Source organism: Heteronotia binoei, chromosome 2, assembly GCF_032191835.1.
Source record: "Heteronotia binoei isolate CCM8104 ecotype False Entrance Well chromosome 2, APGP_CSIRO_Hbin_v1, whole genome shotgun sequence".
Taxonomy (NCBI): domain Eukaryota; kingdom Metazoa; phylum Chordata; class Lepidosauria; order Squamata; family Gekkonidae; genus Heteronotia; species Heteronotia binoei.
Window position 1 is genome coordinate 113,408,118 of NC_083224.1, and position 27,902 is coordinate 113,436,019.

Genomic DNA, 27,902 nt, shown 5'->3' on the forward strand with positions numbered 1-27,902 from the left:
GAGTGGACTCAACCAATGGCACACAGGTACTTTGATTGATAGTTTGATGGGCCAAAGGCTGACACCCCTTAGTCCCACCATTCCCCAACCAGTCAGTATGGTCAGATTTGTAATCACTACAGGAGAATTATTAGTATAAGATACTGGAACCTACGCAGAGACTTTCAATACTCTAAAGCACCATGCTGAGAATCAAAAGAACCCTCCTATCTTTATAATGATTTTCCCTTCACTTTGGAAACCTATTAGAAATCATACCTGATTTGTCCTATAAGGGAAGCCTCCAAATGGCCCTCTCCAAAAGACTGATTCTCCTTGTTTCCAGGATTTTACATATTGTGACATTAGTCCACCTTCATAGTACTTCGAAAACAAACCACACAAAAAACAATTACACAGGGAGAAAAAAACTTTAGCTTAATATCTACTTTCCTCAAAACAAAGCAAGAGAGAATCTATTATCTGTACTTTTTAAAATCTCTTGGAAAAATTACAAAATTATATCACAAAGAAACCTAAATTATTTTGAATATAAGGTTAACAGAATCTAGTGTTTCTTTACTTCATTATAATATATGTAAAAAAAATATTGTCTACTTTACTGTGACTGAGCTGATAAACCAGGCTGGTGAGAGAAGCAACCTACCCTGACATTTTAGGGCTACAACACCATTGCATTTGTTCATAAATTGTGGTGCTCCATAACTGAATAGGCAGCAAGTAAGCATTCTAAGAAGTAGTGTTCCCTCTAAGCTGTGTGCATGAGCAGCTGCTCGTTAACACAAGAAGCCCCACTCAACAGTAGTATGGAGCTGCACATGGTCTTGCACTGCCCATTGTCCATTTAAAGTTATATTCTGCTCAGGATGTGAACTGTTCTGCTCAGTAGGCGGGGAAAATTAGAGGGAGCATTGCTAAGAATGTTGTGATTATACTGCTCTTAAAGAAACCAACTTCAGATCCTTCGGATCCTGCCAATTACCACCCAATGTCAAATTTATTGTTTCTGCATAAGGTAATTTGAAAGACTGGTAGCTAAACAACTCCAGGGTTTCCTGGATGACAAATTGACATCAGAGCCATCCAGTCCAGCTTCTCCCCCAGCCATGGGACAGAGATGGAGTTGGTCACCCTGACAGACAATCTTCGTAGACAGCTGGATTGATGTGGGTTGATGCTGCTATTATTATTAGATCTTACAGCAGCATTTGGCATGGTCAACTATGATCTTTTGACCCACCACCTTGCTGACTTATGAGTTTGTGAGGGTGGTCCTTCAATGGCTTACCTCATTTCTCTGAGGTCAGGGACAGAGGGTGGTGCTGGGAGACAATGTGTCCTCTAGACACCCCCTACAGTGTGGGATCCCTCAGGAAGCACTTCTTTCCCTGATGTTATTTAACATCTATATGTGCCCCATCACCCAGCTGGCATGACATTTCTATTGAACAAGAGTAGTCACCGATAGACAAATGAAAATAAAAAGTGTGACTTAAATTACTATGCAACTAGAGCAATACTCTTATTAAGAAAATCACGAACACCTTTCCTCCAATAAACAAATCTAAATAAATCCACAGGGAAACATCCAATTCCTTTGCAAGTTCATCCACACCCATAAATCAATATACAGTTCTGTTGAAAGCCTTCAATGTTAGCAAATCTTGATTGCAGATGAAATCTGATCCTCTCAATTATCCATTTCAAATGAAGGCATAGAATTCATATAATCAGATTATCAATCTTCCAATTAAAATTTATGTAAGTACTGTGCAACAGGTGTGCTAGCTATCTTCCTGTTTCCAAACCAAATTCTTTGTCAGGCAAGTGATTGATCATAATCTTATACAGTAGTAAAATTAGGGACAAAAATATTCCATAGAAATTTCTAAACTGGCAGCATGCTCTGCTACTTAATGGACACCCAGATACTGCCTCACAAAATCTGGCTATAGAATTGGAGGCTGTGGTGGGGTGGCTACAGAAGAGCATACTGAGACTCAACCCAACAAAGACAGAGGTTCTGTGGTTGGAGGGAGGGCTGTCAGGATTGGGGCACACTCTTGACTGAGTGCCATTGAACCAGCACAGTCTGTCAGGAGTCTGGGGGTGATACTGGATGCCTCCCTAAATATGGAGGCCCAGGTAACCAGACTGGCATTTTTACATCTGCATCAACTGGCAGCTTGGCAACTGGCCCCTTTCCTATCATGCTCCAACCTAGCTACAATTATCCATGCAACAGTCACCTCCAGACTAGATTATTGTAACTTGCTCTACACTGGCCTGCTCTTGACACTGACCTGGAAGCTCCAACTGGACCAAAATGCAGTGGAATATCAGGTCAAGTTCAAGGTTTTGGTGTTAACCTTTAAGGCCTTGAGTGGTCAGGGACCAACATATCTGTGGGACTGCCTCCTCTGGTATATCCCCAGAAGAGCATTATGTTCCCTGGATAACCATCTACTGGGGATCCCTGGTCCCAAATGTATCTAGCTGTCCTTGACTGGGACCAAGACCTTTTCAATCCTGGCTCCAAAGTGGTGGAACTCTTTGCTAAACACCACCAGGGCCGTGCGGGATCTTATGCAGTTCTGCAAGGCAGAGATGTTCCGCCAGGCCTTTGGTTGAGGTCAGCAACAGTTTCCAATCTGGCTGTCACCCTCCCATATTCTTCTTTCCCCTTAGACTATCCCCCCCCACACACCCATGAGGTGGTTGCAGTCCAGAATCAGGGGATAATTGTAACTGCTGCTTTTGCCACTTGATCATTTAGATTGCTGTAGTAATATTTCTCTCTCTCATGGATTGCTGCCTTGACATGGTGAGAGGGCTTCCGCGGTTCAGTGAGGCTGTGGGCTATGACAGGCAGGGCCACCCAAGATGGACAGGCCACAGCTGAGATCCCAGACAAATGCGATCCACGGGAGAAGGAAATGGCAACCCACTCCAGTATCCTTGCCAAGAAAACCACATTGACAGTAACAAAAGGCTAAAAGATATGGCACTGGAAGATGAGCCCCTCAGGTCGGAAGGTGCCCAACATGCTACTGGGGAAGAGCGGAGGGCAAGTACAAGTAAACACAGAAAGAATGAAGTGTCTGGGCCAAAGCCGAAAAGACGCTCAGCTGTGGATGTGTCTGATGGTGAAAGAACAGTCTGATGCTGCAAAGAACAATACTGCATTGGAATGTGGAATGTAAGATCTACGAATCAAGGTAAGCTGGATGTAGTCAAACGAGAGATGGCAAGACTGAACACTGACATCTTGAGAATCAGTGAACTAAAATGGACAGGAATGGGTGAATTTAACTCAGAGGATCACTACAGCTATTATTGTGGGTGTCACGTTCTCGGGGTGCAGGCAGCAGGAGTCCAAAGCCAGCCCAAGGTCAAAGCCCAGGAAGTCAAGCAGGAGCCAAGTCACCAATGCAAAATCACAAACTGGAATCAGAAGTCAATGTCCAAAAGCCAAAAGGTCAGGGTGCCAAGGAAATCAAGCAGGTCAGGATCAGGAAGGAGCATGGATGCAAGCCAGAGAATAGACTTGTTGCTTCCACAAGGTTACCAGGTCCTGGGTGGGAGCTATATGGGAGTCTCAATCAGCCTGCTCCCCGGGGTGGTAGTGACTCTGCTAGAATTCAGGGCTGAGATATCTGAATCATCAGCGTGCCTCATGTCTTCGCTCTGAAAGTTCTTTCTGGAGCCTGCTTCAAACTCTTGAGATGGGAGGAGAGCTTGGAGGAGACTGATCGTCAACAGCTGACACTGGTGGCTGGAGAGTGATTGATGGGCCAGCTGCTGTTTGTTCAGCTGAGGAACTGGCTGGCAACTCTTCCAGGTCTGTTAACCCTTCCAGCTCCTCCTCGTCAGGGCTCATGACACTATCCCCCCCTTCAGGACCCCCCCCACAGATGGGCCAGGCCTGTCAGGGTAGGCCGTGTGGAACTGCTGCACAAGGTCAGAGGTGTATAGGTTGTCCGCGGGTTCCCAAGAACGGTCCTCGGGGCCATTGCCTTCCCAGTCCACGAGGTACTGGAGGTCCCTGTGGTGGATTCGGGAGTCCAGGAGCTGGTGGACCTCGTATTCCTCCTCGTCATCGACCAGGACAGGAGGAGGCGGTGCTGGAGGCGGTGGTCGGATGGGATCCAGTGGTGTAGCAGAAACAAGGAGGGACCGGTGGGAGACCAGGTGGATGCAGAGGGTGGCTGGCAGCTGCAGCTGGAAACCAACGGGGTTGATTTGGTCTGTGATCAGGTAAGGCCCCGCGAAGTGAGGGTCCAACTTGCGAGACCAGCCAGGCTGATGCAGATAATGGGTGGAGAGCCAAACATGGTCCCCAGGCTTCAGTGGGGGCCCCACCTGTCACTTTTGGTCGGTGGCTGTCTTGTAGGCATCTTTAGCCTGTTGGAGATGCTCTCGGAGCATGTCCTGGAGAGCCCGGAGTTCCTGCAGGTGTGCATCAGCAGCAGGGACTGCTGTGGGGGGCAGGACTGAGGGAAGAAGCGAAGGTGGTACCCATAGGTGGCTGCAAATGGGGTCTGTTGCGTGGACGCATACTACTCGTGGCAGCTGACGCCCGCAGAGTGCAACTACACCACTTGGGAGCAGGAACTCCTGGCCATCAAGACCGCCTTCGAGGTTTGGAGGCATCACCTTGAAGGGGCCTGCCACCCGTCCAGGTCCTGACTGACCACCGGAACCTGGAGCATCTACAGACTGCTCGACGCCTCACCCAGTGTTAGATCCGGTGTTCCCTCTTCTTTTCCCAGATTGACTTCCGGATCACCTACATCCCACAGAACCAGAACTGGAAAGTGGACGCCCTCTCCCGAAAACCGGAGTACGCTGTACCTCTAACGGAGGAGACCCCAACTGGGCTCATCTTTGCACCCTTGGTCTTCGCTGCCACCACGACTCGCCCAACCTTGGCTGCAGACATCCAAGCCAACCAGGCCCAAGACCCCTGGGCTCAGCAATGCCAAGGTCTCCTCCTGCACCGTGGGTGCCTATACATGCCTCTGGGGCCCCTTCAGGCCGACGTGCTCCGCCTGACCCACGACTTCCCTCCTGCGGGGAACTCAGGCCAACACAAGACCCTGCACCTGCTCACATGGGAGTTCTGGTGGCCTTGCATCTGTGCCGATGTGGCCCACTATGTTGGTTTCCTACCAGAAATTCAAGCTGGGTTTTGAAAAAGGTAGAGGAACTAGAGATCAAATTGCCAACATTCGCTGGATTATGGAGAAAGAACAGGAATATCAGAAAAATGTCTATTTCTGTTTCATTGACTATGCTAAAGCCTTTGATTGTGTGGCTCACAACAAACAGTGGCAAGTCCTTAAAGAGATGGGAGTACCAGACCACCTCACATGTCTCCTGAGAAACCTATATAAGGGTCAAGAAGCAACTGTCAGAATGGGATATGGAGCGACTGATTGGTTTAGAATAGGAAAGGAGGTTCAACAAGGATGCATATTGTCACCCTGCTTATTTAATTTATATGCAGAGTACATCATGTGGAATGCTGGCCTAGATGAAGCACAAGCCACACTTAAGATTGCTGGGAAAAACATTAACAACCTCAGATATGCAGATGACACCACTCTAATGGCAGAAAGTGAGGAGGACCTAAAGAACTTCTTGTTGAGGGTGAAAGAGGAGAGCACAAAAGTAGGCTTGAAACTCAACATCAAAAAAACTAAGATCATGGCATTCGGCCCCATCACACCATGGCAAATAGAAGGGGAAGACATGGAAGTAGTGACAGACTTCACATTTCTGGGATCCAAGATCACTGGTGACAGTTGTCGTGGGTGCTGGGGACCCTGCAGAGGAAGTGGAGCCTGCAGAAGAAACTGTGCCCCTGCCACCTGCACCAGTGCCCCTGCCTCCGGCTGGAGAAGATCCCAGCCCCCCTGCCTCGCCCTCTCAGGTGGCGCGTGTGCGTGACCGCCTCCGTCAGGACCTCAGGGATCGGAGGAGGGCGGCACGCTCACAAGCAAGACGCTCCCTGAGCCCTGAGTTTTGAGAGGATTCTGGCCCTTCTAAGAGCAAGGATGCTTGAGTTGTAACAGGATCCTGGCTGCCTCTCTGAGCCAGCAATTAGCCCAAATGGGCAACAGCCAGCAGAGGGCTATATAGCTGTAGGCTTTGGGAGGAGGCTTTGTGGAAGCAACTAGTCATCTTCCTGACGTCCTAGCATCCACTCCGGCTTGACTTTGGTTTCTGGACTCCCTGACTTTGGCTTGTGACTTCTGAACTCCCTGACCTCGGCTTCTGGATCTCGGACCTGCGATACTTGTACAGTGATTCGGATTTGGCGCCTCGGACCCTCCTGCTTACTGGCTACAGACCTCGGACTGCCCCTGGACTTTGCCTGACCCGGCCCCAGCCGTGATAACTGTAGCCATGAAATTAAAAGACGTTTGCTCCTTGGGAGGACAGTTATGGCGAACCTAGGCAGTATAATAAAAAGTAGAGACATCACACTGCCAACAAAAGTCCATATAGTCAAAGCAATGGTATTCCCAGTAGTAATGTATGGCTGTGAGAGTTGGACCATAAGGAAGGCCGAGCGCAAAAGAATAGATGTTTTTGAGCTGTGGTGCTGGAGAAGAATCTTGAGAGTCCCTTGGACTGCAAGAAGATCAAATCAGTCAGTCCTAAAGGAAACCAACCCAGACCGTTCCCTGGAAGGTCAGATGCTGAAGCTGAAGCTCAAATACTTTGACCATCAAATGAGATGGGAGCATTCACTGGAGAAGACCCGGATGCTGGGAATGAAAGAAGGCAAAAGAAGGGGACGGCAAAAGATCCGATGGCTGGACAGCATTACTGATGTAACTAACACAAATTTGAGCAGACTTTGGAGGATGGTAGAAGACAGGAGGTTCTGGCATGACTTTGTCCATGGGGTCACAAAGAGTCAGACTAGACTGTGTGATTGAACAACAAATATTATTTTTATGTACTTGTTTTTAAATATCTTTAACAATTTTATTATGGTCAGGGCTCTTTGTCTAGCAGAAGCTCCTCTGCATATTAGGCCACACACCCCTGATGTAGCCAATCCTCCTGGAGCTTACAGTAGGCCCTGTACTAATAGCCCTCTAAGCTCTTGAAGGATTGGCAACATCAGGGGGGCATGGCCTAATATGCAGAGGAGCTCCTACTAGAAAAAGAGCCCTGATTATGGTGTATATCGACCAGAGCCCTGCAATAGCAGGGATTGGGAGATTCCTAAGCCTAATATAATAAATAAATAAGAAGTGAAATGCAATCGAATGCGGCTCCATTTTGCCCTGAATTTCAAGAAGTCACCTTTTAACAGCAATTCTGGAGCAGATTGCGACAGTGTGTTACCTAAAAACAAGCAAAACAATAAAAGCTCACAGAATTCCTTGGGAAAAATTATAGTTAAACGTTTTTGAAATGGACATATCCATAGTTAAAACTGCTATATTGGCCATGAATCTGTGATTTTGGATTGACACAGCAGGTTGGCTGCAAGTACCCACAAACAGAGCAAGTTTGCACAAATGGATCTTTCCTGACTTCTTTCCCATCAGTTCCCTGTGCCCCCCCTTCAAAAGTCACTGCTGAGGCCTGTGGGGTATCCAGAACAATATGTTGTGAAACATTTTTATTTGAATATGTGAAACATATTTAGTTGTTGCCAGAGAGCATGAGGGTCGAGAGGGAACAGGGCACCGTGCTGAGGATAAGGGGAATGCGCCCTCAGAAGGGACCTCTTCTTCAGTTGGTGAGCGGGTGTCCTTTCACACCAAGGAACCATCCCTGGGCAGTGAGAGAGGGGAGGTCTTGGTAGGTGGTGATTTGATCCTTAGACAAATAGACAGCTGGGTGGCAAAACCGCATACTGACTGTATGGTGACTTGCCTGCCTGGTGCGAAGGTAGCGGACATTACGTGTGTTGTAGATAGGCTGATAGACAGTGCTGGGGAGGAGCCAGTGGCCGTGGTGCATGCTGGCACCAACGATGTGAGGAAATGCAGTCGTGAGGTCCTGGAGGAAAAATTTAGGCTGCTAGGCGGGAGACTAGGACCAGGACCTCCAAGGTAGCCTTCTCAGAAGTGCTACCTGTTCCATGTGCAGGGCAGGAGAGACAGGCACAAATTAGAAATCTCAATGTGTGGATGAGATGATTGTGTAGGGAGGAAGGGTTTAAGTTTGTTAAGCACTTGGATGCTTTCTGGAACAAGCGGGAGCTGTACAGAAGAGACGGTCTCTCCTTGTCCCCAGATGGAACCAAGTTGCTGGCGCTTAAAATCAAAAAAGTGGCAGAGCAGTTTTTAAACTAAATCTTGGGGGAAAGCCGACAGGAGATGAAATGTCTCTGGTTTGGGAGGACTAATCTCAAAGAGATGAAGGGTTAGCTGTTACTTTTCTACCAGGTAATGGATCAGAGTTGTCCACTGAGATGGTGACAAACAGTATGGAGTGTCGAGGCAGCAGGAGGAAGGTTGCGGGCCTAACTTGCCTGGGAAATTATAGATGTTTATATACAAATGCTAGAAGTGTTTGAAGTAAAATTGGTGAGTTGGAATGTTTAGTGTTGGGGGAAAACATAGACATTGTGGGAATTTCAGAAACTTGGTGGAATGAGGAGAATCAGTGGGACACGGTGATTCCTGGATATAAGTTATATCGGATGGATAGGGAGGGAAGGGTTGGAGGTGGGGTGGCTCTGTATGTCAGAGAGGGTATACCGTCCAGTAAGACTGAGGTCAGAGAATTAGATTCCCTTTTAGAAATGCTTTGGGTTGAAATAGAGGGCCCAAAAAGAAATTTAACTATAGGAGTTTGTTATCACCCACCAAATCAAAAGATAGAGGACGATTATAATATGGTGGGATTAAAGATAGCAGCTAAACGTAAAATCTGTGTCATAATAGGTGATTTTAACTACCTGCAGATTGATTGGGTCAATATGTGTTCTGGTTGAGAGAAAGAGATTGAGTTTCTAGATGCTCTCAATGACTGTGCTATGGAGCAGATGGTCACAGAACCTACCAGGGATGGGGCGATCCTGGATTTGGTCCTAAGTAATGCCCAAGACTTGGTGAGAGATGTAAAAGTGATTGCACTACTTGGGAGCAGTGACCATAATGTTATTGATTTCACCATTTGTATAAATAGGGAGTTGCCCCAAAAGACCAGCACAACCATGTTTAACTTTAAAAGGGGTAAATTCTCTGAGATGAGGAGGCATGTGAAGAGGAAACTGAAAGAAAATGTAAATACGGTCAAAACCCTTGGGGAAGCTTGGAGGCTATTTAAAACTACAATCCTAGAAGCTCAGATAAAATATATACCACAAGTTAGGAAAGGCACAAACAGGTATAAAAAAAGGCCTGCATGGTTAACAAACAAAGTAATGGAAGCTGTAAAAGGTAAGAAGGACTCCTATAAGTGGTGGAAAGCTAGTCCAAGTGAGATTAATAAAAGGGAACACAGGCTGTGGCAAATCAAATGCAAGACTGTGATCAGGCAGGCAAAAAGAGACTATGAGAAGCATATTGCAAAAAACATAAAGACCAACAATAAAAATTTCTTCAAATATATTAGTAGCAGGAAACCAGCCAGGGAGGCAGTGGGGCCTTGGATGACCAAGAGGTAAAAAGATTACTGAAGGAGGATAGGGAAATGGCTGAGAAGCTGAATGCATTTTTTTGCCTCCGTCTTCACTGTGGAAGATGAGAAGTGTTTGCGTGCTGCAGAACCACTAATTTTGGAAGGGGTGTTGAAAGACCTGAGTCAAGCTGAGCTGACAAGAGCGGAGGTCCTATAACTGATTGACAAATTAAAAACTAATAAGTCACCAGGTCCGGATGGCATACATCCAAGAGTATTTTTGTCAGAAGATCCACAAGTTCAACTTTGAGTTGAACTTGTGGATCTTCTGACAAAAATATGTAATCTTTCATTGAAATCTGCCTCTGTTCCTGAGGACTGGAATGTAGCAAATGTCACCCCCATCTTTAAAAAGGGTTCCAGAGGAGATCTGGGAAATTACAGGCCAGTCAGTCTGACTTCAATACCGGGAAAGTTGGTAGAAAGCATTATCGTTTAAACCAATTTTTATTATTCTGTAATATATTGTGATAGTACTCATCATCTATTAATAAAAATTCATACAAAAACATTAATTTTTTTCCTCCCTCCCTCCCTTTTCATGACCTCCGACAGTGTATTTTAAGTAAATTGCTAAAACTAAAAGGTAATTTTTTCAATTAAAGAATCTTCATGAAAATAATCACACAACAAAAAGATAAAAAGAAAAGAAAAAACCATATGCTAAAATTATAATCCATCTTCAGTATAATCCTTTAGTCCTTATCAAAAGAAAATTAAAAAGGAAATATATTCCCATATTCCCACTTTTTGACTATAGTCCATGTATTCTTCCTCCAAAGTTCAACTATTGTCAAAATTGCCAAGTATCCTTTAACCTTCCATTGTTTTTCAACATATATTTGAAATTTTCCCCATTCATTTTTAAACTTCTCTAGATCATTTTCTTTTAAGATTCTTGTAAACTTGTCCATTTTACTCAAATGCATAACTTTTAAAGTCCAGTCCCACATCTGCGCATATAATGTCCTTGCAGCTGAAAGCATGTATCAAATTATCTTTCTATCTTGTTTCGGAAATTTTTCCATTTGTAATCCCAACAAAAAAATGTGTGGTGCCTTCTTAATATTATAAACTAAAATTTTTGAGATCTCTTGCTGAATCATTTGCTAAAATTGTTTTGCCTTTTCACAAGTACACTACATATGGTAGAAAGATCCTTCATGTTTTTTACATTTCCAATATCTGTCCGACACTTGATTATTCATTTTTGCCAATTTCTTAGGTGTCATATACCATCTATATAACATTTTAAAACAGTTTTCTTTAATGTTATAACATGTCAATATCTTCATAGAGTTCTTCCATAAGTACTCCATCTGTATTTCCTTATTTATATTTATTGCCCATTTTATCATTTGAGATTTGACTACTTCTTCTTCTGTAGACCATTTCAACAATAGTTTATAAATTCTTGAAATCAATTTTTCGTTATCACCAAGCAGCATTCTCTCCAGTTCTGTTTGTTCTTGTCTTATTCCATCATTTTTAATATCCTGTTCAAGCAAACTCTTAATCTGTTGCAATTGAAACCAGTTATATTTATATTTAGACTGTATTTCTTCAGCTGATTTTAATTCCACCTTCCCTCCATGTATTTTTAACAATTGTTTGTATGATAGCCATTTCTCTTAATTGATATCAAAATATAATTTTATTACTTCTGTTGGCACAATCCAAAGCAGTTTCCTTTCATCTCCATATCTTTTATATTTTAACCAGGTATTTAACAAATTGTTTCTTATATAGTGATGTGTGAAAAAACCATCCATCTTACTTTTTGCATAACACATATATGCATGCCAACCAAAAACATTTCCATGACCTTCTAGTACTAGTAGTTTTCTATTTAATAACGTCATCCATTCCTTGATCCACACCAGGCATACCGCATCATGATACAACTTTAAATCAGGTAGTTGGAAACCTCCCCTTTCTTTTGCATCAATCAAAATTTTCATTTTAATTCTTGGTTTTTCCCCGGCCCATACAAATTCTGAAATTTTCCTTTGCCATTTGCTAAATTGTTTATTATCTTTCATTATTGGAATTGTTTGAAACAGGAACAGAATTCTTGGTAAGACATTCATTTTAATTGTGGAAATTCTGCCCAGTAAAGACAAGTTCAACTTGTTCCATTTTATCAAATCTCCATCAATCTTACGCCAAAGCTTCTCATAATTATTTTTGTACAGATCAATATTTTTTGTTCTGATTTCCACACCTAAATATTTTACTTTAGAAGTAACTTCACATTCTGTTAAATTTTGTAGTTTTGTTTGCTCTTTGATGTATTTTTGCACAATATTTTTGATTTTTCTTTGTTTATGTAAAAACCTGCCAGTTCTTCATACTCTTGTATCTTACGAAGCAACAATGGTGTTACATGAGTGGGATTTTCATTTATAAACATTACATCATCTGCAAATGCTCTGTATTTATAAGAAAAACCTCTCAACCCCTCTATCTCCTTATCTTCTTGAATTTGCATAAGCAAAACCTCTAAAGTCATTATAAATATCAATGGAAATAGAGGGCAACTTTGTCTTGTTCCTTTACTAATTGTCATTTTTTCCATCAAGTCTGCATTTATACAGAATCTTGCTTGTTGTTCAGTATATATTGCCTTCACCATTCTTATAAAATCTTCTCCCAATCTCAGTTTCTCCATCACTGCAAACATAAAATCCCATTGCACATTATCAAATGCTTTCTCTGCATCTGCAAAAAATAATGCTACTTCTTTTTCCGGATATTTCTCATAATATTCGATAATATCTATAACTGTTCTGATATTATCTCTAATTTACCTCCTGGGAACAAATCCTGCTTGCTCTTCTTTAATGACATTGTTCAAATGCTGTTTAAGGCGTTCTGCTAAGATCCTAGCATATATTTTATAGACATTGTTAAGTAGTGAAATTGGTCTATAGTTTTTTACATTCGTGGCATCTCTGTCTTCTTTCAGTATCAACGAAATTACTGCTTCTTTCCATGTGTTACGTATTTTCCCATCTGTTCTTATAATATTCATCAATTTCTGAAGTTTTGGTGATAGCGCCTCCACAAGCACTTTATAAAATTTAGCCGTAAAACCATCTGGACCGGGTGCTTTCCCTAATTTCATTGAATTAATTGCCGCCTCTACTTCTCCTTTTTCAATTGGTTCATTTAATACCTTCCCCATATTTTCTGTTAAGGGGTTTACTTTAATTTTCTGTAAATGTACTTCAATTTTTCCCTTGTCCACCTTTTGACCTTTAAACAACTTGGCATAATATTTATAAAATTCTCTTTTAATTTCTTCCTGGTCAACAATATCCTTTCCTCCCGATACAATTTTATTAATAATTTTATTCTCCCTTTTTTTCTTCATTTGCCAGACCAAATATTTTCCGGATTTATTCTCTCCTTCAAAAGATTTCTGTTGAAGTCTTTTTAAATTCCATTCCACTTCTTGGTTTAACAAATGTCTCAATTGACTTTGTAATATTGTAATCTCCTTTATAATTTTCTTTTTCCCAGGTCTCTTTTTAAGCTCCTTCTCCTTTTTTGCAATCACTTTCTGAATATCCACCATTAGCTTATCTTTGGCTCTTTTATCTTTATTGTTCAAGGTAATTAAGTTACCTCTCATTACTGCTTTATACGCATCCCACACAGTTTGAAAGTGAATGTCCTCTTTTTCATTTATTTGAAGGAAACACTTGGTCTCCTTTTCCAGAGACACCTCCACTTCCTTTTTCTGTAGCAAATCTTCATTTATCTGCCATCTTAGAGTCTTTTTCACGGGTTTTGTAGACCACATTAATGGATTGTGGTCTGCCCCTAATGGTAGAAAGCATTATCAAGGACAGAATGAGTAGGCACATTGACGAACACAAGTTATTGAGGAATACTCAGCACGGGTTCTGTAAGGGAAGATCTTGCCTCACTAACCTGTTACAGTTCTTTGAGGGGATGAACAAACATGTGGACAAAGGGGACCCAATAGATGTTGTTTACCTTGACTTCCAGAAAGCTTTTGATAAAGTTCCTCATCAAAGGCTCCTTAGTAAGCTCGAGAGTCATGGAGTAGAAGGACAGGATCTCTTGTGGATCAAAAACTGGCTAATTAATAGGAAGCAGAGAGTGAGTCTAAATGGGCAGTCTTCACAGTGGAGGACAGTAAGCAGTGGGGTGCCGCAGGGCTCAGTACTGGGTCCCATGCTCTTTAACTTGTTCATTAATGATCTGGAGTTGGGAGTAAGCAGTGAAGTGGCCAAGTTTGCAGTTGACACTAAATTGTTCAGGGTGTTGAGAACCAGAGAGGATTGTTAGCCGCCCTGAGCCTGCTCCGGCGGGGGAGGGCGGGATACAAATAAAATTTTACTTTACTTTATTTACTTACACTCCAAAGGGATCTGTTGAGGCTGGGTGAGTGGGCGTCAACGTGGCAGATGAGGTTCAATGTGGCCAAGTGCAAAGTAATGCACATTGGGGCCAAGAATCCCAGCTACAAATACAAGTTGATGGGTTGTGAACTGGCAGAGACTGACCAAGAGAGAGATCTTGGGACCGTGGTAGATAACTCACTGAAAATGTCAAGACAGTGTGCGTTTGCAATAAAAAAGACCAATGCCATGCTGGGAATTATTAGGAAGGGAATTGAAAACAAATCAGCCGGTATCATAATGCCCCTGTATAAATTGATGGTGTGGTCTCATTTGGAATACTGTGTACAATTCTGGTCACTGCACCTCAAAAAGGATATTATAGCATTGGAAAAAGTGCAGAAAAGGGCAACTAGAATGATTAAAGGTTTGAAACACTTTCCCTATGAAGAACGGTTAAAACGCTTGCGGCTCTTTAGCTTGGAGAAATGTCACCTGCGGGGTGACATGATAGAGGTTTACAAGATTACGCATGGGATGGAGAAAGTACAGAAGAAGTACTTTTCTTCCTTTCTCACAATGCAAGAACTTGTGGGCATTCGATGAAATTGCTGAGCAGTCAGGTTAAAACGGATAAAAGGAAGTACTTCTTCACCCAAAGGGTGATTAACATGTGGAATTCCCTGCCACAGGAGGTGGTGGTGGCTACAAGCATAGCCAGCTTTAAGAGGGGATTGGATAAAAATATGGAGCAGAGGTCCATCAGTGGCTATTAGCCACAGTATATATATATGTGTGTGTGTGTGTATGTGTGTATACACACACACACATATTGGCCACTGTGTAACACAGAGTGTTGGACTGGATGGGCCACTGGCCTGATCCAACATGGCCTCTCTTTTATGTTCTTATTTTATTTTATTTATTTAGGGATTTTTTTTTACCCCGCCCTACCCTGCAAGCAGGCTCAAGGTGGCTCACATAAACTCATAAGAACAGTAAATTAATTCATAAGAACATTGCGACAAGAAGATAACTTTAACAAGGTTAAAATTCAAATTAATCATTTAGATATCCATTAGCGGCTCAGTACTTAATTTCCACTCCAGTATGCTCTGCTTATGCCAGGAGGGTTGGTGGATCATTTAGTGGAGGGGTCCTCAACCTCTGGGCCGGGGACCGGTACCGGGCCATGACCTGTTTAAAACAGGCCGCGCAGCCTCGCCCCATCCCCCCTCCGTGGCACCTTCTCTTTCTCAGTTTTCACCATTTTAAGGCCGGGAAGGGAAGGAGGCAAGACGCTCGCTGCTGCTGCTTCAGTTTTCCCGCCGATCAGCTGATCGGGGGGAGGTCAGCCTGGGAGGTCCTTCATGGCCCCTTCCCAGGCCTTAAAATGGTGGAAAGGGGGGGAGGAGACGGTGGCGAGGCTGTGTGGGGAGCGGTGGCAAAGGAGGAAGGAGGAAATGGGAGAGAAGCAGGCGGCAAGGCTGTGAGGGGGCAAAGGAGGAGGAAATGGGGGGAAAAAGACAGGAGGAGGAGGCTGCGAGGCTGCATGTGGAGCAAAGGAGGGGCAGGGGAGGCTGAATTGGGTGCCCCCACCCTGCTGGACCTGGGGCCGATCCCCAGGGCCAAAAAGATTGGGGACCACTGATTTAGTGGAATAAGTCTGCTGTTCCTAGTGCTGATTATCTAAATCACACTATGGAGCACATGAGGTGCTTGAGACAGGGTGCACGTGTGTATATACAATAGGCTTCCCAACCCCCAAATTAGCAGCCTCCTCCCCCGCTCTCCAAAAATCCGGAAGTGCGGGGGGAATGGTGGGCATTTTTGGGACTCTCTAGGATTCCTCTCTATAGTCCTTCAGGGAGTCACGTGTTTTCCTGAGTTGGCTCCCTGTAGGGTGCGCTGGCCTGCAGCACTGATTTTCCCCACCGGGTTCTGGCACCACCCCCAGCCAGCTCACAGGTCTCTGACTGGCCAGTGGGCACATTCTGGCTCTGAGGAGTGGGCTCTGCTGGGCTTGGCCCGCCCACCTCAGCAGCCGTCTATAAGCCCTCATTTGGTGGGACAAACAATCTACTTGCTGCTTACCATTACCATTATAGAACATTTATGAGGTCTTATGAGGTGGCAGTGAAGGCCGCGAAGAAGAAGTACTTCGCGGCCAAGATTGCGTCTGCAAATTCGCGCCCAGCACAATTGTTTAAAATAATTGGACAGCTAACCACACTGCCCCAAGGCAGACCAAACGTCAGAGAATTGGAAATAGGCTGTGAGGCTTTCGTGAAATTTTTTGCAGACAAAATCACGTCGCTCCGCCAGGACCTGCCCATCACCTTGGATACAGTATGTGAGCCCGAGGCCCCGTGCCTGTCTTCCGATTCAATCCTGGATCACTTCAACCCGCTCAGCCTGGAGGAAGTTGACGGAATTCTCTCCTCTGCACGCCCTACAACTTGCGATTTGGACCCATGCCCCTCCTGGCTAATTAAACCCTGCATGAGGGAGCTTGAATGTCCTTTACGGGACATCATAAATAGATCCCTCTCGGAGGGGCGCTTTCCATCATCTCTAAAAGAGGCTTTGGCCCGTCCCCTCTTGAAAAAAAGTACAGCGGATCCGGCCGAATTGGCAAACTACCGACCGGTCTCTAATTTACCGTTTTTAGGTAAAATTATAGAGAGGGCAGTGGCGTCACAGTTGCAGAGCTTTCTGGATGACGCTTCCATCCTAGACCCTTGCCAGTCCGGCTTTCGCCCGGGTTACGGGACGGAGACAGTACTGGTCGCCCTGACAGATGATCTCCAACGGCACCTGGATCGGGGCGGTGTGGCGGTGCTGATGTTGTTGGACCTGTCAGCTGCGTTCGACACGGTTGACCATCGGCTACTGACCCGCCGCCTCGCCGATGTAGGGGTGAGGGGGTCTGCCTTACAATGGCTTGCCTCCTTCCTCGAGGATCGGGGACAAAGGGTGGCAATTGGGGGCGAGCTGTCCCAGAGGCGCACACTGAACTGTGGAGTGCCTCAGGGGGCAGTTCTCTCACCAATGCTATTTAATATCTATATGCGCCCCCTTGCCCAGATTGCCAGGAGACATGGACTTGGGTGCCATCAATATGCAGATGACACCCAACTCTATCTGCTAATGGACGGCCGGCCTGACTGCGTCCCAGAGAATTTAGACAGGGCCCTGCAGGATTTGGCAACCTGGTTGAGGAAGAGCGGGCTGAAACTGAATCCAGCGAAGACAGAAGTCCTTTGTCTGGGTCGGGATGCTCGGGGAGGGGAAATACCTCTCCCGGTCTTCGACGGGGCGCCGTTGAAAGCGGCGCACCGGGTTAAGAGCCTGGGAGTTTTACTGGAGCCTGCATTATCAATGGATCCCCCGGTTTGGAGGCCCTCCCCCTGCTTCATGGTCGTCAGAAAGCAGGGGGAGGGGAGGGAAGTTTCTGCTGGGAACTCTTTTATTCCCTAGGGCGATTTATTCCCATAGAAAATCATGGAGAATTGATCTGCGGGTATCTGGGGCTCTTGAGGGGCTGTTTTTTTGGGTAGAGGCACCAAATTTTCAGTATAGCATCTAGTGCCTCTCCCCAAAAGACCCCCCAAGTTTCAAAAAGATTGGACCAGGGGGTCCAATTCTATGAGCCCCAAAAGAAGGTGCCCCTATCCTTCATTATTTCCTAAGGAAGGAAGGAATTGAAAAGGTGTGCAGTCCCTTTAAATGTAATGGCCAGAACTCTCTTGGAGTTCAATTATGCTTGTCACAGCCTTGATCTTGGCTCCACCCCTAATGTCTCCTGGCTCCTCCCCCAAAGTCTCCTGGCTCCACCCCCAAAGTCCCCAGATATTTCTTGAATTGGACTTGGCAACCCTAATATACAAACTGCAAAAAGGGGAAAATGGAATGAAACAGCTTTGTGCAGGAATGAAGGGGCAATTAAGAACATAAGAACATAAGAGAAGCCATGTTGGATCAGGCCAATGGCCCATCCAGTCCAACACTCTGTGTCACACAGTGGCCAAAAAATTTATATATATATATATATATATATATATATATATATATATATATATATATATATACATACACACACACACACACACACACACACACACTGTGGCTAATAGCCACTGATGGACCTCTGCTCCATATTTTTATCTAAACCCCTCTTGAAGGTGGCCATGCTTGTGGAGTAAAATAATTGTTCTTGGTGACCTGCCTGGAAGATCTAGTACTTGAGGTTGCAGAGTTACAGTGAAATCTGTCTATCTCTAAGAAGACATAAATGCAGATTTAAAAGATTTTCATATTCCTAGACACACAGCTAGCTAATTGCCCCTTTGTGCTGCAGCCCTTTTCCTTGTGCTGCATGGCATATCTCTCTACAAAGCCTTGCAGACCTAAGCAACAGCTTGGGAGTGGGGGAAGATTTGTGGAGGGCTTCAAGGAATTAACTTCATTCACAGCAGCCTGAATCCAACTCATGCAAACAACGGTCTAAGTGTTCCTGCCAAGAAAAAGCTTCCTCTGCTAAATCTCTGCCATGTCAGGCTGTTTGTAAAGGCACAGGAAGAGAGTTAGTTTAAAAACAAAGTTGGCAATTGTGGCCACAACATGGAACAGGCAGACAGTAATATTAAATAAAGGGTGTGAAGAGGTTAAGATCTCTGTCATTATGTTTCCAGATAGATAGTGGGATATTGGTTTCAGTGGAGACAATGTATTTGGAACTGAATCTCCTTCAGGTTTCTTCCTTGTTCTAATGGTGCAATGACCAAACTGGTTTATAATGAATTCTTGTAAATAGAACAGAAGGAAAAACTCCTGGAGTGAAAACCTCTATGCTGGAATTTACACCAAAAAACACCATAACATTATAGAATCACTCAAAGGGAGGGTTAAGTACAGAAAATCGCCACTCACTTGCTCTTAACTGTAGTATTACAAATGCAGTGCCGTAATCATGGGACACAGGGGTGTCTGAACAGCACTTGGATTGCATAGTAATAATAATAATATAGTACTTCCAAAAATTGCCTGAATAGTGAGAAATACACTACAATCTACTGAGCAGGTTATACAAATGGGTGCTTTACGATGGGTGTTCCAACTCTTTTGTTGCTGCCAGAGAATAACTGTGGTTCCCTTTGGGATGAAAGGTTCTATATAAAGGGAAGGTGTTATTACAATCATTACTACTATTATTGAAATGCAAAACTTGTGTGTAATAAGCAAGTATATATAAAATTTCACAGCCACCCTATAAAGGTACCCTATTAATGCAGCTCAAATGTAGCATTTCCCCCCTCCAATTGCCACAATAATGGTGAAATGATCCACCCACAAGTGTCATATAAAAGCTATACACACCTCAAAAGGAATATAATTCACACTCAACCTATCACACAATCAATGATAAAACCCTAAAAAGTACAAACTCCTGGAGAGTAAAATAATTGTTCTTGGTGACCTGCCTGGAAGATCTAGTACTTGAGGTTGCAGAGTTACAGTGAAATCTGTCTGTCTCTGAGAAGACATAAATGCAGATTTAAAAGATTTTCATATTCCTAGACACACAGTTATATCTGAACATATCTGCATCTATCATTAAACTGAGATGTAACCTACTGAATATGAAGGCCTGCTATCAATAAATCATGAAATCCAGAGTGATCGTATGGGGAACTTGCTGTTTACTGAGGAGTAATTCCCTTATAGCCTGAGAATGGCACTGCTCCTAAAAATATCTATAAAGTCTTATTAAGCAAACTGGCTTGCATAGTAGTTGCCACAGGTGCCTACCTGATGTAACATATATCTGGCAACATGGCCTGCAAGATAATATTTCTAATCAGTTATTGATAAGAATTGGCATGTCTATTTGTGCCAGTATAGAAGGTGTTCCAAATACCTATACGGAGATGCACAGATTAATCATCCTTATCCTGGGCCCCTACCCATCTCTGGTGTATAAATGGAGGGCAATGTCACTAAGTGTGTGTGTGTGTGGGGGGGGTGAAGATGAAAAGGAGAAGGAGGACCTTAGTGGAGGCTACAGAAGTTTATAAAGTTGAAACCCAATGTGTTTCAGGTAGAAACCTTCCTCCAAGATCAACTCAGCATTCAATTCTGTAACAAGGTAATGTGCTGTTATCTTGAGCCAAGGTGGGGGCCGATCTGCACAAATTGCCAAGCCAAATCTTTGACTGCAGGCCTCTAGTTATTAAAGAACAAAGCGAAGCTCTCTGCTGGCATAAAATATGACATGGGTCCTACGTCAAACTGTTAATCGAGAGAACAATGGCAGCTATTTACCTTTATTAAAACATCAAAGTATCCTTCAGTGTTCACAGGAGTAATTGGAGTATAGGCTCGTTGAATCTCCAAACCATTCACTATTCCTCTGAGGAAGAAAAAAGAAAAGATAGAGGGAGGGAACCCTGATCTGAATCCCTGACAATCCTTATCAACCAAGTACTCCTCTCTTGTGCAAAGGCTGCTGCCTGAAAAGCACTGTAGGCATCCTTCCTTCTTCCCCATGGGCTGCCCTTTGCCAACCAGACAATAGATCAGTCCCTCCCATTTTGCAGTGAAACTACAGAGATCCAAGGCACTGAAATAACCTGTGATTTCTGTCTTTCACAGCTATACCAACCTCCTTTTCCTTTCCTGGATAAGTTACACAGCCATCACAGCTTTTTAATATGGTTTAGCTGAGTTGCTGGCCAGGTATGGCAAATAAGGAGCTATGCTAGAGCAGGATAACAAACTGTTTGCATTCATCTTGAATCTATACCAGTTCTTCATCAGCAATAATTAATAGGTGGAGTTAGTATAACGAATGACTCCCCAAGCCTGAAACCCAGAATCTGAGAAAAAATCCCAACTGGATGTAGAACAAACAACTCAGCATAATGCAAGAATCAGTCTATATCAGTTCCACAGACAGGTGTTTCAGGTTCATAGATATCAGTCTACAGCTGTTTCTTGGCGACATCTTTACATGCTTTTCAGAATGTAGGTATGGAAACATCCTATTGGAAGCAGCCCTGAAAAGTTGTATTCAACCTACTTGTGGTAATTGGTGGCTTTATTCACAGAACTACAGATGCCAGCGCTTCTGTTCTAGTGCTGGTGATGTGCATCGTATTGGCCTATGAGGCAGAAAATAACTAAGGGTTGATTGACATCAAATGTCATGTCAATTGTCAATGAACTGCACAACCATTATTGATGACTTTTTGTATCACTACAGCACTGTTCTGTTATCTATAGGAAACATCCATATTATCAAGGGTCATTTAGTAGAAAAAGAGGTGCTGGGGCTCATTAGCACAACTCACTTGCATATGCCACGTATTACTGACATCACCCGAAGGTGTGCTAAATTATAACAGTTCAGCATGTACCTTGAAATGCTTCTTGAATTATAATTGTCATAATAAAACATTACTTTATTATGTAACCCTCCCCCCCTACCCCCGGCTGAGATCATCAGCTTATCTCTGTCATCAGGGGTATTTCCAGCCAAGCTTAAAGAGGGAGTGGATCATCTGCTTTTGAAGAAGTCATCTTTGGGTCAGATGGTCCTTTCCAATTATTGCCCAGTCTCGAATTTACCATTTCTGGGCAAGATAATTGAGGAAGTGCTGGCAGAGCAGTTCCAAGCTTTCCTGGAAGATACATCCGTCCTTGACCCCTTCCAATCCTGCTTCCGTCCTGGTCATGGGGCAGAGACTGCTTTGGTCACCCTTACAGATGAGCTTAGAAGGCACCTGGATCAAGGTGGGTCAACGCTGCTATTGCTTTTAGATCTTTCAGAAGCGTTTGACATGGTTGATTACGATCTAATGACCTACCGCCTTGCCGACATCTAGGCTTCCCAACCCCCCCACCCTGCCGGGGGACCCCTGGATTAGCAACCTAATCCCCTGCTCCCTAAAAATCTGATAGCGGGGGTGGGGGGGGGGGTGGAACGGCGTCGTGTCTCTTTCCCTGCTTGGTTCAGGCTTCAGGCTTCTCCCTTCCTCCGGCTCACAAAGACCCGCCCACCGCCGGCCTGCTATTCACTCCAGTCCGGCCTCCTTTCACGAGGTGCATGCTGGGACTTGTAGTCCTTGCATGCTCTCACGTCTGCTGAGCATTATTCTCTATGTGGAGATTGATTCTCATAGGGTATAATGCGGAATTGATCTGGAGGTTTCGGGGGCTCTGGGGGAGCTGTTTTTTGAGGTAGAGGCACCAAATTTTCAGTATAGTATCTAGTGACTCTCCCCAAAGTATCTCCCAAGTTTCAAAACGATTGGACCAGGGGGTCCCATTCTATGAGCCCCAAAAGAAGGTGCCCCTATCCTTCATTATTTCCTATGGAAGGAAGACATTTAAAAAGGTGTGCGGTTCCTTTAAATGTGATGGCCAGAACTCCCTTGGAGTTCAATTATGCTTGTCACACCCTTGTTCCTGGCTCCGCCCCGATGTCTCCTGGCTCCACCCCCAAAGTCCCCAGATATTTCTTGAATTGGACTTGGCAACCCTACCGACATCGGAGTTCAGGGGGTTTCCTCCTTCCTCCATGGTCAGGGACAAAGAGTGGCGATTGGAGAGCAGACCTCCCTGCCTTATCCACTAGAATGTTGTGTACCGCAAGGAGTTATTCTCTCACCAATGATGTTCAACATCTATACGCGCCCACTTGCCCAGATTGCCAGAGGTTTTGGGCTGGGTTATCACCAGTATGCAGATGACACCAGCTCTATCTGATGATGGACGGCCATTCAGACTCTGCCCCAGACCATCTGACCAGGGCACTGGAAGCACTGGCTGGTTGGTTACAACTGAAACGGCTGAAGCTTAATCCAACTAAAACAGAGGTCCTGTACATGAGTCGTGGGGGGCTACGATTGGGCATCTGACTCCCCACCCCGGATGGCACATCTCTTATGTCAGCTAAGAAGCTGAGGAGTTTGGGTGTGATACTGGATGCCAACCTTTCTATGGAGGCCCAGGTCACAGCTGTTGCACGATCTGCCTTTCGCCATCTTTGGCAGGTCAAACAACTAGCACCCTATCTGGCTTCTCGGGACTTAGCTACAGTGATTCACTTCCAGGTTGGACTACTGTAACTCGCTCTATGCAGGCTTGCCCTTGAGATTTATCTGAAATCCAGCTGGTGCAGAATGCAGCAGCATGATTGCTGACTGAATTGCCTTTATGGGCAAGCAGTCGGCCGATGCTGTGCAGTTTGCCCTGGCTACCAACTGAGTACCAGATCCACTTCAAGGTTTTAGTATTGATGTTTAAAGCCTTGCGTGGCCTGGGACTGACATATCTGCAGGACCGTCTCTCCCCATATGAGCCCAGAAGGTCATTACGATTGGCCAGTCAACATCTGATCATCCCTGGCTCAAAGGACTTCCAGCTTGCCTTGACCAGGGCCAGGGCTTTCTTGGCCCTGGCCCCAACCTAATGGAATCAGCTCCCTATGGAGATTCGGGCCCTTCTGCATTTGTTACCATTCCAGAGAGCCTGTAAAATGGAGCTGTTCCACCAGGCCCATCTCCCCATACGTTCCCCAGAGAGCACTGAGATCTAGCTCCCAAAACCTCTTAAAAATCCCTGGGCCAAGAGAGGCTAGACTGAAGACAACCAGGGAGCAAGCCTTTTCAGCAATGGCCCCTCGATGGTGGAATCAACTTCCAGAGATGGTGCGAGCCCTGCGGGACCTGAACCAGTTCCGCAGGGCTTGCAAAATCTCTCTGTTTCAGCTTGCCTTTGGGACAGAACCTGGTTAAACGGATCTGTAGCCATCCCGCCATCCTGTACATGATCGCGATCTATTGCACTTTATAGCACCGTTTTATGCATCTAATTAACTATGTGATTGAATTTGTAACTGAATTTGTATTTTTAAATTGTTTGTTTTATATTGTATTTTATTTATATCACGGTGTTCCGTGTCTGTGAGCCGCCCTGAGCCCGCCATTGGCGGGGGAGGGCGGGATATAAAAATAAATTTATCTTATCTTATCATCTTATTATATCATCTAACTGGCCTCCCAGCAATGATTGCCACCTTGACTAGGGCTGATTCTGCTGACATCTTTGGGCACTTTTAAGTTGCCTACGATAATTATGCCTTATGTACTCATGCCATCCAGGCCATCCTGAATTCATTCTGATCTATTGTTTTAATTGTTTAATTGTACTGATGTTTTATTGCTGGTTTTAATGGTTTTATTATGTTGGAATCTGCCCTAAGCCCATCACGGGAAAGAGCAGAATATAAATTTATGGAAATAAATACTTCAATCATACTTTTTAAATTACTTTCTCCTATGTGGCCACAGTGGCATGATGAGGATTTCCATCTGTCTGCTTTATATGTTTTGGTAATTTCCCCATTTTTTTGTAGGGAAAAATATTAGCAAGTTTGTCAAATCTTAAGAGTTCAGGAAAATTATCAAAGATTGTTTGAACAATGGAGCCCAGAAGCAAGTATTTGAAGGGGGAAGTAAGAAAGAAAGAACGCAATAAAATGTAGAGGCTCTGGAGCTCTGCTCCTGTGAGCACCTGCCCAAAATGAGGTCTGAATATTATTCATAGATGTTTCACATTCTACCTATTTAAATCCCCAACTCACTTCCTAAATCCATTGTAATACTCTCACTGTCACTGTAACTTACTGCAAACTGGCCAGTGTCATGTAATGTGTGTAGTCTGTTAAATTTGGACCAAGAAAGCCTGGGATTGTGTACCTGTTCAACTATGATGTTTACTGGGAGGCCCTGGAAAAATCCTGTCATCCTAATTGGGGAGGCTAATAAGTGGCTCTGGGCTCCAGGGGTGGGACACAGATATAATAATTGTATGCATTACAAGAAAGACAACTTTGAATTCCAAAATGCATAACTGCCTCAGGGGAAAAAGTTACTATATTGTCCCTATAAATCAGTTCATGATGATCATTGTAAAATGCATTTAGTTTTCCCTTTTTTGCTTTCTGTAAATTGGTTTCTTGCCTGCATTTAATTTTTATACCTCCAACACAAAACTAAAATTGAAGGAAAATGCAACTATAGGGTAGAATACACCATAAAATTATCAGGGTTAATAAGCTCACGAACTCTTTCAACAGAATCAGTTTGGAAGCATAGAAATGATTATTTACTTGGTATGAAATCTTTGTAGATCAACAAAAAATTGCAAGTTAAATTGCACACTGTGACCTGTTTAACTACAGACTTTGTACAGTACCTTAGCACAAGATGTTGTCCTAAACTCAACCCCAAGCTGCTGTTCCCAGGCAATTCAAATGTATACTGGTAGGTGTCCTCTGTCAGCTGATCCACAGAACTTATGGTGAAAGCTGTAAACGTTTCTGGAACCAGTTCTGAATTCTTGCACTACAAGGAAAACAATTCCTGGGTTAAATAATTACTGGGTTAAAAGGCACCCCCCCAACACACACCAAAATGTGAGTGAATCCAGCATTGGTGGAATGTGGTACTGCAAAAAAGAAAAGGTTTTAAAGATTCATATCAGGTCTTAAGTCAGTAAGTAATTCTTTGTGAAATCTCATTTAAATCTTAGTCCTGTTTGTGTTTACAGAATTATGGCTTTGACAATACCTTTTCTGATCATGATTTTAGAGTGTGCAAAATTAAAGATCTGTCCCCATGAAATAAGAGATGGCGCTCTTTAGGTATACAAGTGCCAAAACAAAACGTAATGGAAAACAAGAGAGGACGAGCTAATTTCAGCTTATGGCATTCTTTTTCATCTGCAATTTCTTACTTCCTCCCACTAGAGTTGCTACTCCCTCCCCCCAGATCTCCTATGCTTTTAATAGTTGTACAAGTTTTGTTGTTCAGTCACTCAGTCGAGTCCGACTCTTTGTGACCCCATGGACAAAGTCAAGCTGGGCCCTCCTGTCTTCCACCATCCTTCGAAGTCTGCTCAAATTTATGTTTGTTAAATCAGTAAGTCTGTCCAGACATCTCATCTTTTGCCATCCTCTTCTTCTGCCTTCTGTGTTTCCCAGCATCAGGATCTTCTCCAGTGAGTGCTCCCTTCCAGCGAATGTTGGCAATTTGATCTCTAGTTCCTCTACCTCTCCGAAACCCAGCTTGAACTTCTGGTAGTTTCCGATCTACATACTGCTGAAACCTAGCTTGTAGGACCTTTGTCCCGCCCAGCCCGGGCGAGGACTGCATGAGGGGGACCCCCCTACGCTCGCCAGTCATTCCCCCTCCCGTCGCCGCCCCGAGAGCTTCCCACACCTCCCCAAGCCCCCGTGGTGGCCCCACCACTCACGTGGGCCAACAGAGCCCCAACGGCGGCCCGAGCAACACCTCACAGCCGATGCTCTCGTCTCCGGGTCCGAGGAGCGTGGCCAGAGCGAGATGTTGGGGAGCAGGAGGGAGAAGCCAAGCCCAGCACCGGGCAAAGAGGAGAGCTGCCTGACCTGTGGCGGCGAGAGACACCGCACCCCAGCATGCTGCAGAGGCCCAGGACGCCCGAGGCACGCCCAGGCAGCCCAGCCCCGGCACGCCTCTCCTGGGCGTCTGGGGCTTTGAAGGGGGATGGAGCCAGGGAGGGGTGGAACCCAGGAGGGCGGAAGGACTGGGACGGGAGGATAAAAGGGAGGGAGGCAGGAGGCCGGGGAGAAAGCTGGCCGGTGCTTATTGAGGTTGCCGCCAGAGAGAGAGAGGGACAGGAGCCACTGCACAGCCAGAAGGGGAATGGGGGCCTGTGTCAAGTCTGCTGTAATGTCTGAGTAGCTTAGGCCCAAACACTGGTTCAGGAAAGGGCTCCTGGGTAAAAGCCATACTGTATACAGATGCTGCTAGCTCAACCTCTCCTTCCCCCCTCCTTCCCTTTGTTATGTAGCACAGCTTGGTAACGAGAACATGGGAATAAGATTGTGAAGCCTTCTCAGAGATAACGAGCGCTGAGGAAGCGCCCAAGGCCAACCAAGGCCTGAGAACGATAAAAGTAACAACGATGTGTGAATGTGCCCTGCATAGTGTGCCCGCCCTCAGGAATGCTTTTGATTTGTACCTTAAAAGTTTGCCCTTTGTGTATGCTCGCCAGTCTCGCAATCTTTCGTCTATAGTCCTGCAACATGTTACAATAAACTAGAAACTTCTTATCAAGAGAGTCTCGTTATTGAAACATCAGACTTGACATTTTGCGAGACTCCCTTTTGGGAGCTAACCGCTCCAGCAACTTGAAAGGCCCGATGGCCGACCAGATTCCGGACGACGGAGAACTCCCACTCGAACCGGGACCCGAGGGATCAGCCCCGTGGCACGTCTTAGACCCTAGAAGAGCCACGGAGTCCCCCCCCTGGAGTTCCAGCTGGTGCTATCGCCCCGGCAGTACCAGCAGCGGACCTCGACCACCATCATGGATCAGGCCCCGCTGCGCCGAGAGGCCATCCTGAACCGCCACATCAGGACAATTCAGGTGGCCGGATCTGAAGCCGCGAGCCCGAGCTCGGGGGAGACGGGAGAGGCGGACAGCATCATCGTCGTCCAGGTCGGAGACGATGGGGACGACAAGGCGGGAGCGGAGGCTCCGGGACCAGGACGAGGAAGACTACCAAATGTTCCGGTCGATGGTCTGCAGAGAGGTGGATGGAGCCATAGGAGGGCTGAGAGACGAGGTGCGCGACCTGACCATCCAGCTCGGGAGGGCACTGGGGATACCTACCTCCCGAAGAACGGCTGCATCCCCGGTGGGACTCCGGGGCCGCCCGAGCCAACCTGCCGCCGCCAGTGCCTCCAGCGGGGCTGAGAAATGTGAGTCGTGAGCTGGATGCCACCTTCGACGGGGACCCGGAGGAAGTGAACTACTTCGGGA

The 27,902-nt window shown here is 45.1% G+C and overlaps 1 protein-coding gene across 1 annotated transcript in view; it reads right to left on the minus strand.

Moving 5' to 3' along the window:
• Positions 1-27,902, minus strand: part of LOC132566646 (NADH-cytochrome b5 reductase-like) — a 59,231-nt gene that overhangs the window by 9,185 nt on the left and 22,144 nt on the right. Inside the window, exons 3-5 of the mRNA XM_060231863.1 lie at positions 25,293-25,441; positions 20,355-20,442; positions 259-363 (exon numbers count right to left, since the gene is read on the minus strand). Of these exons, the coding sequence (XP_060087846.1) occupies positions 259-363; positions 20,355-20,442; positions 25,293-25,441 (342 nt within the window). The remainder of the gene's footprint in view (positions 1-258; positions 364-20,354; positions 20,443-25,292; positions 25,442-27,902) is intronic.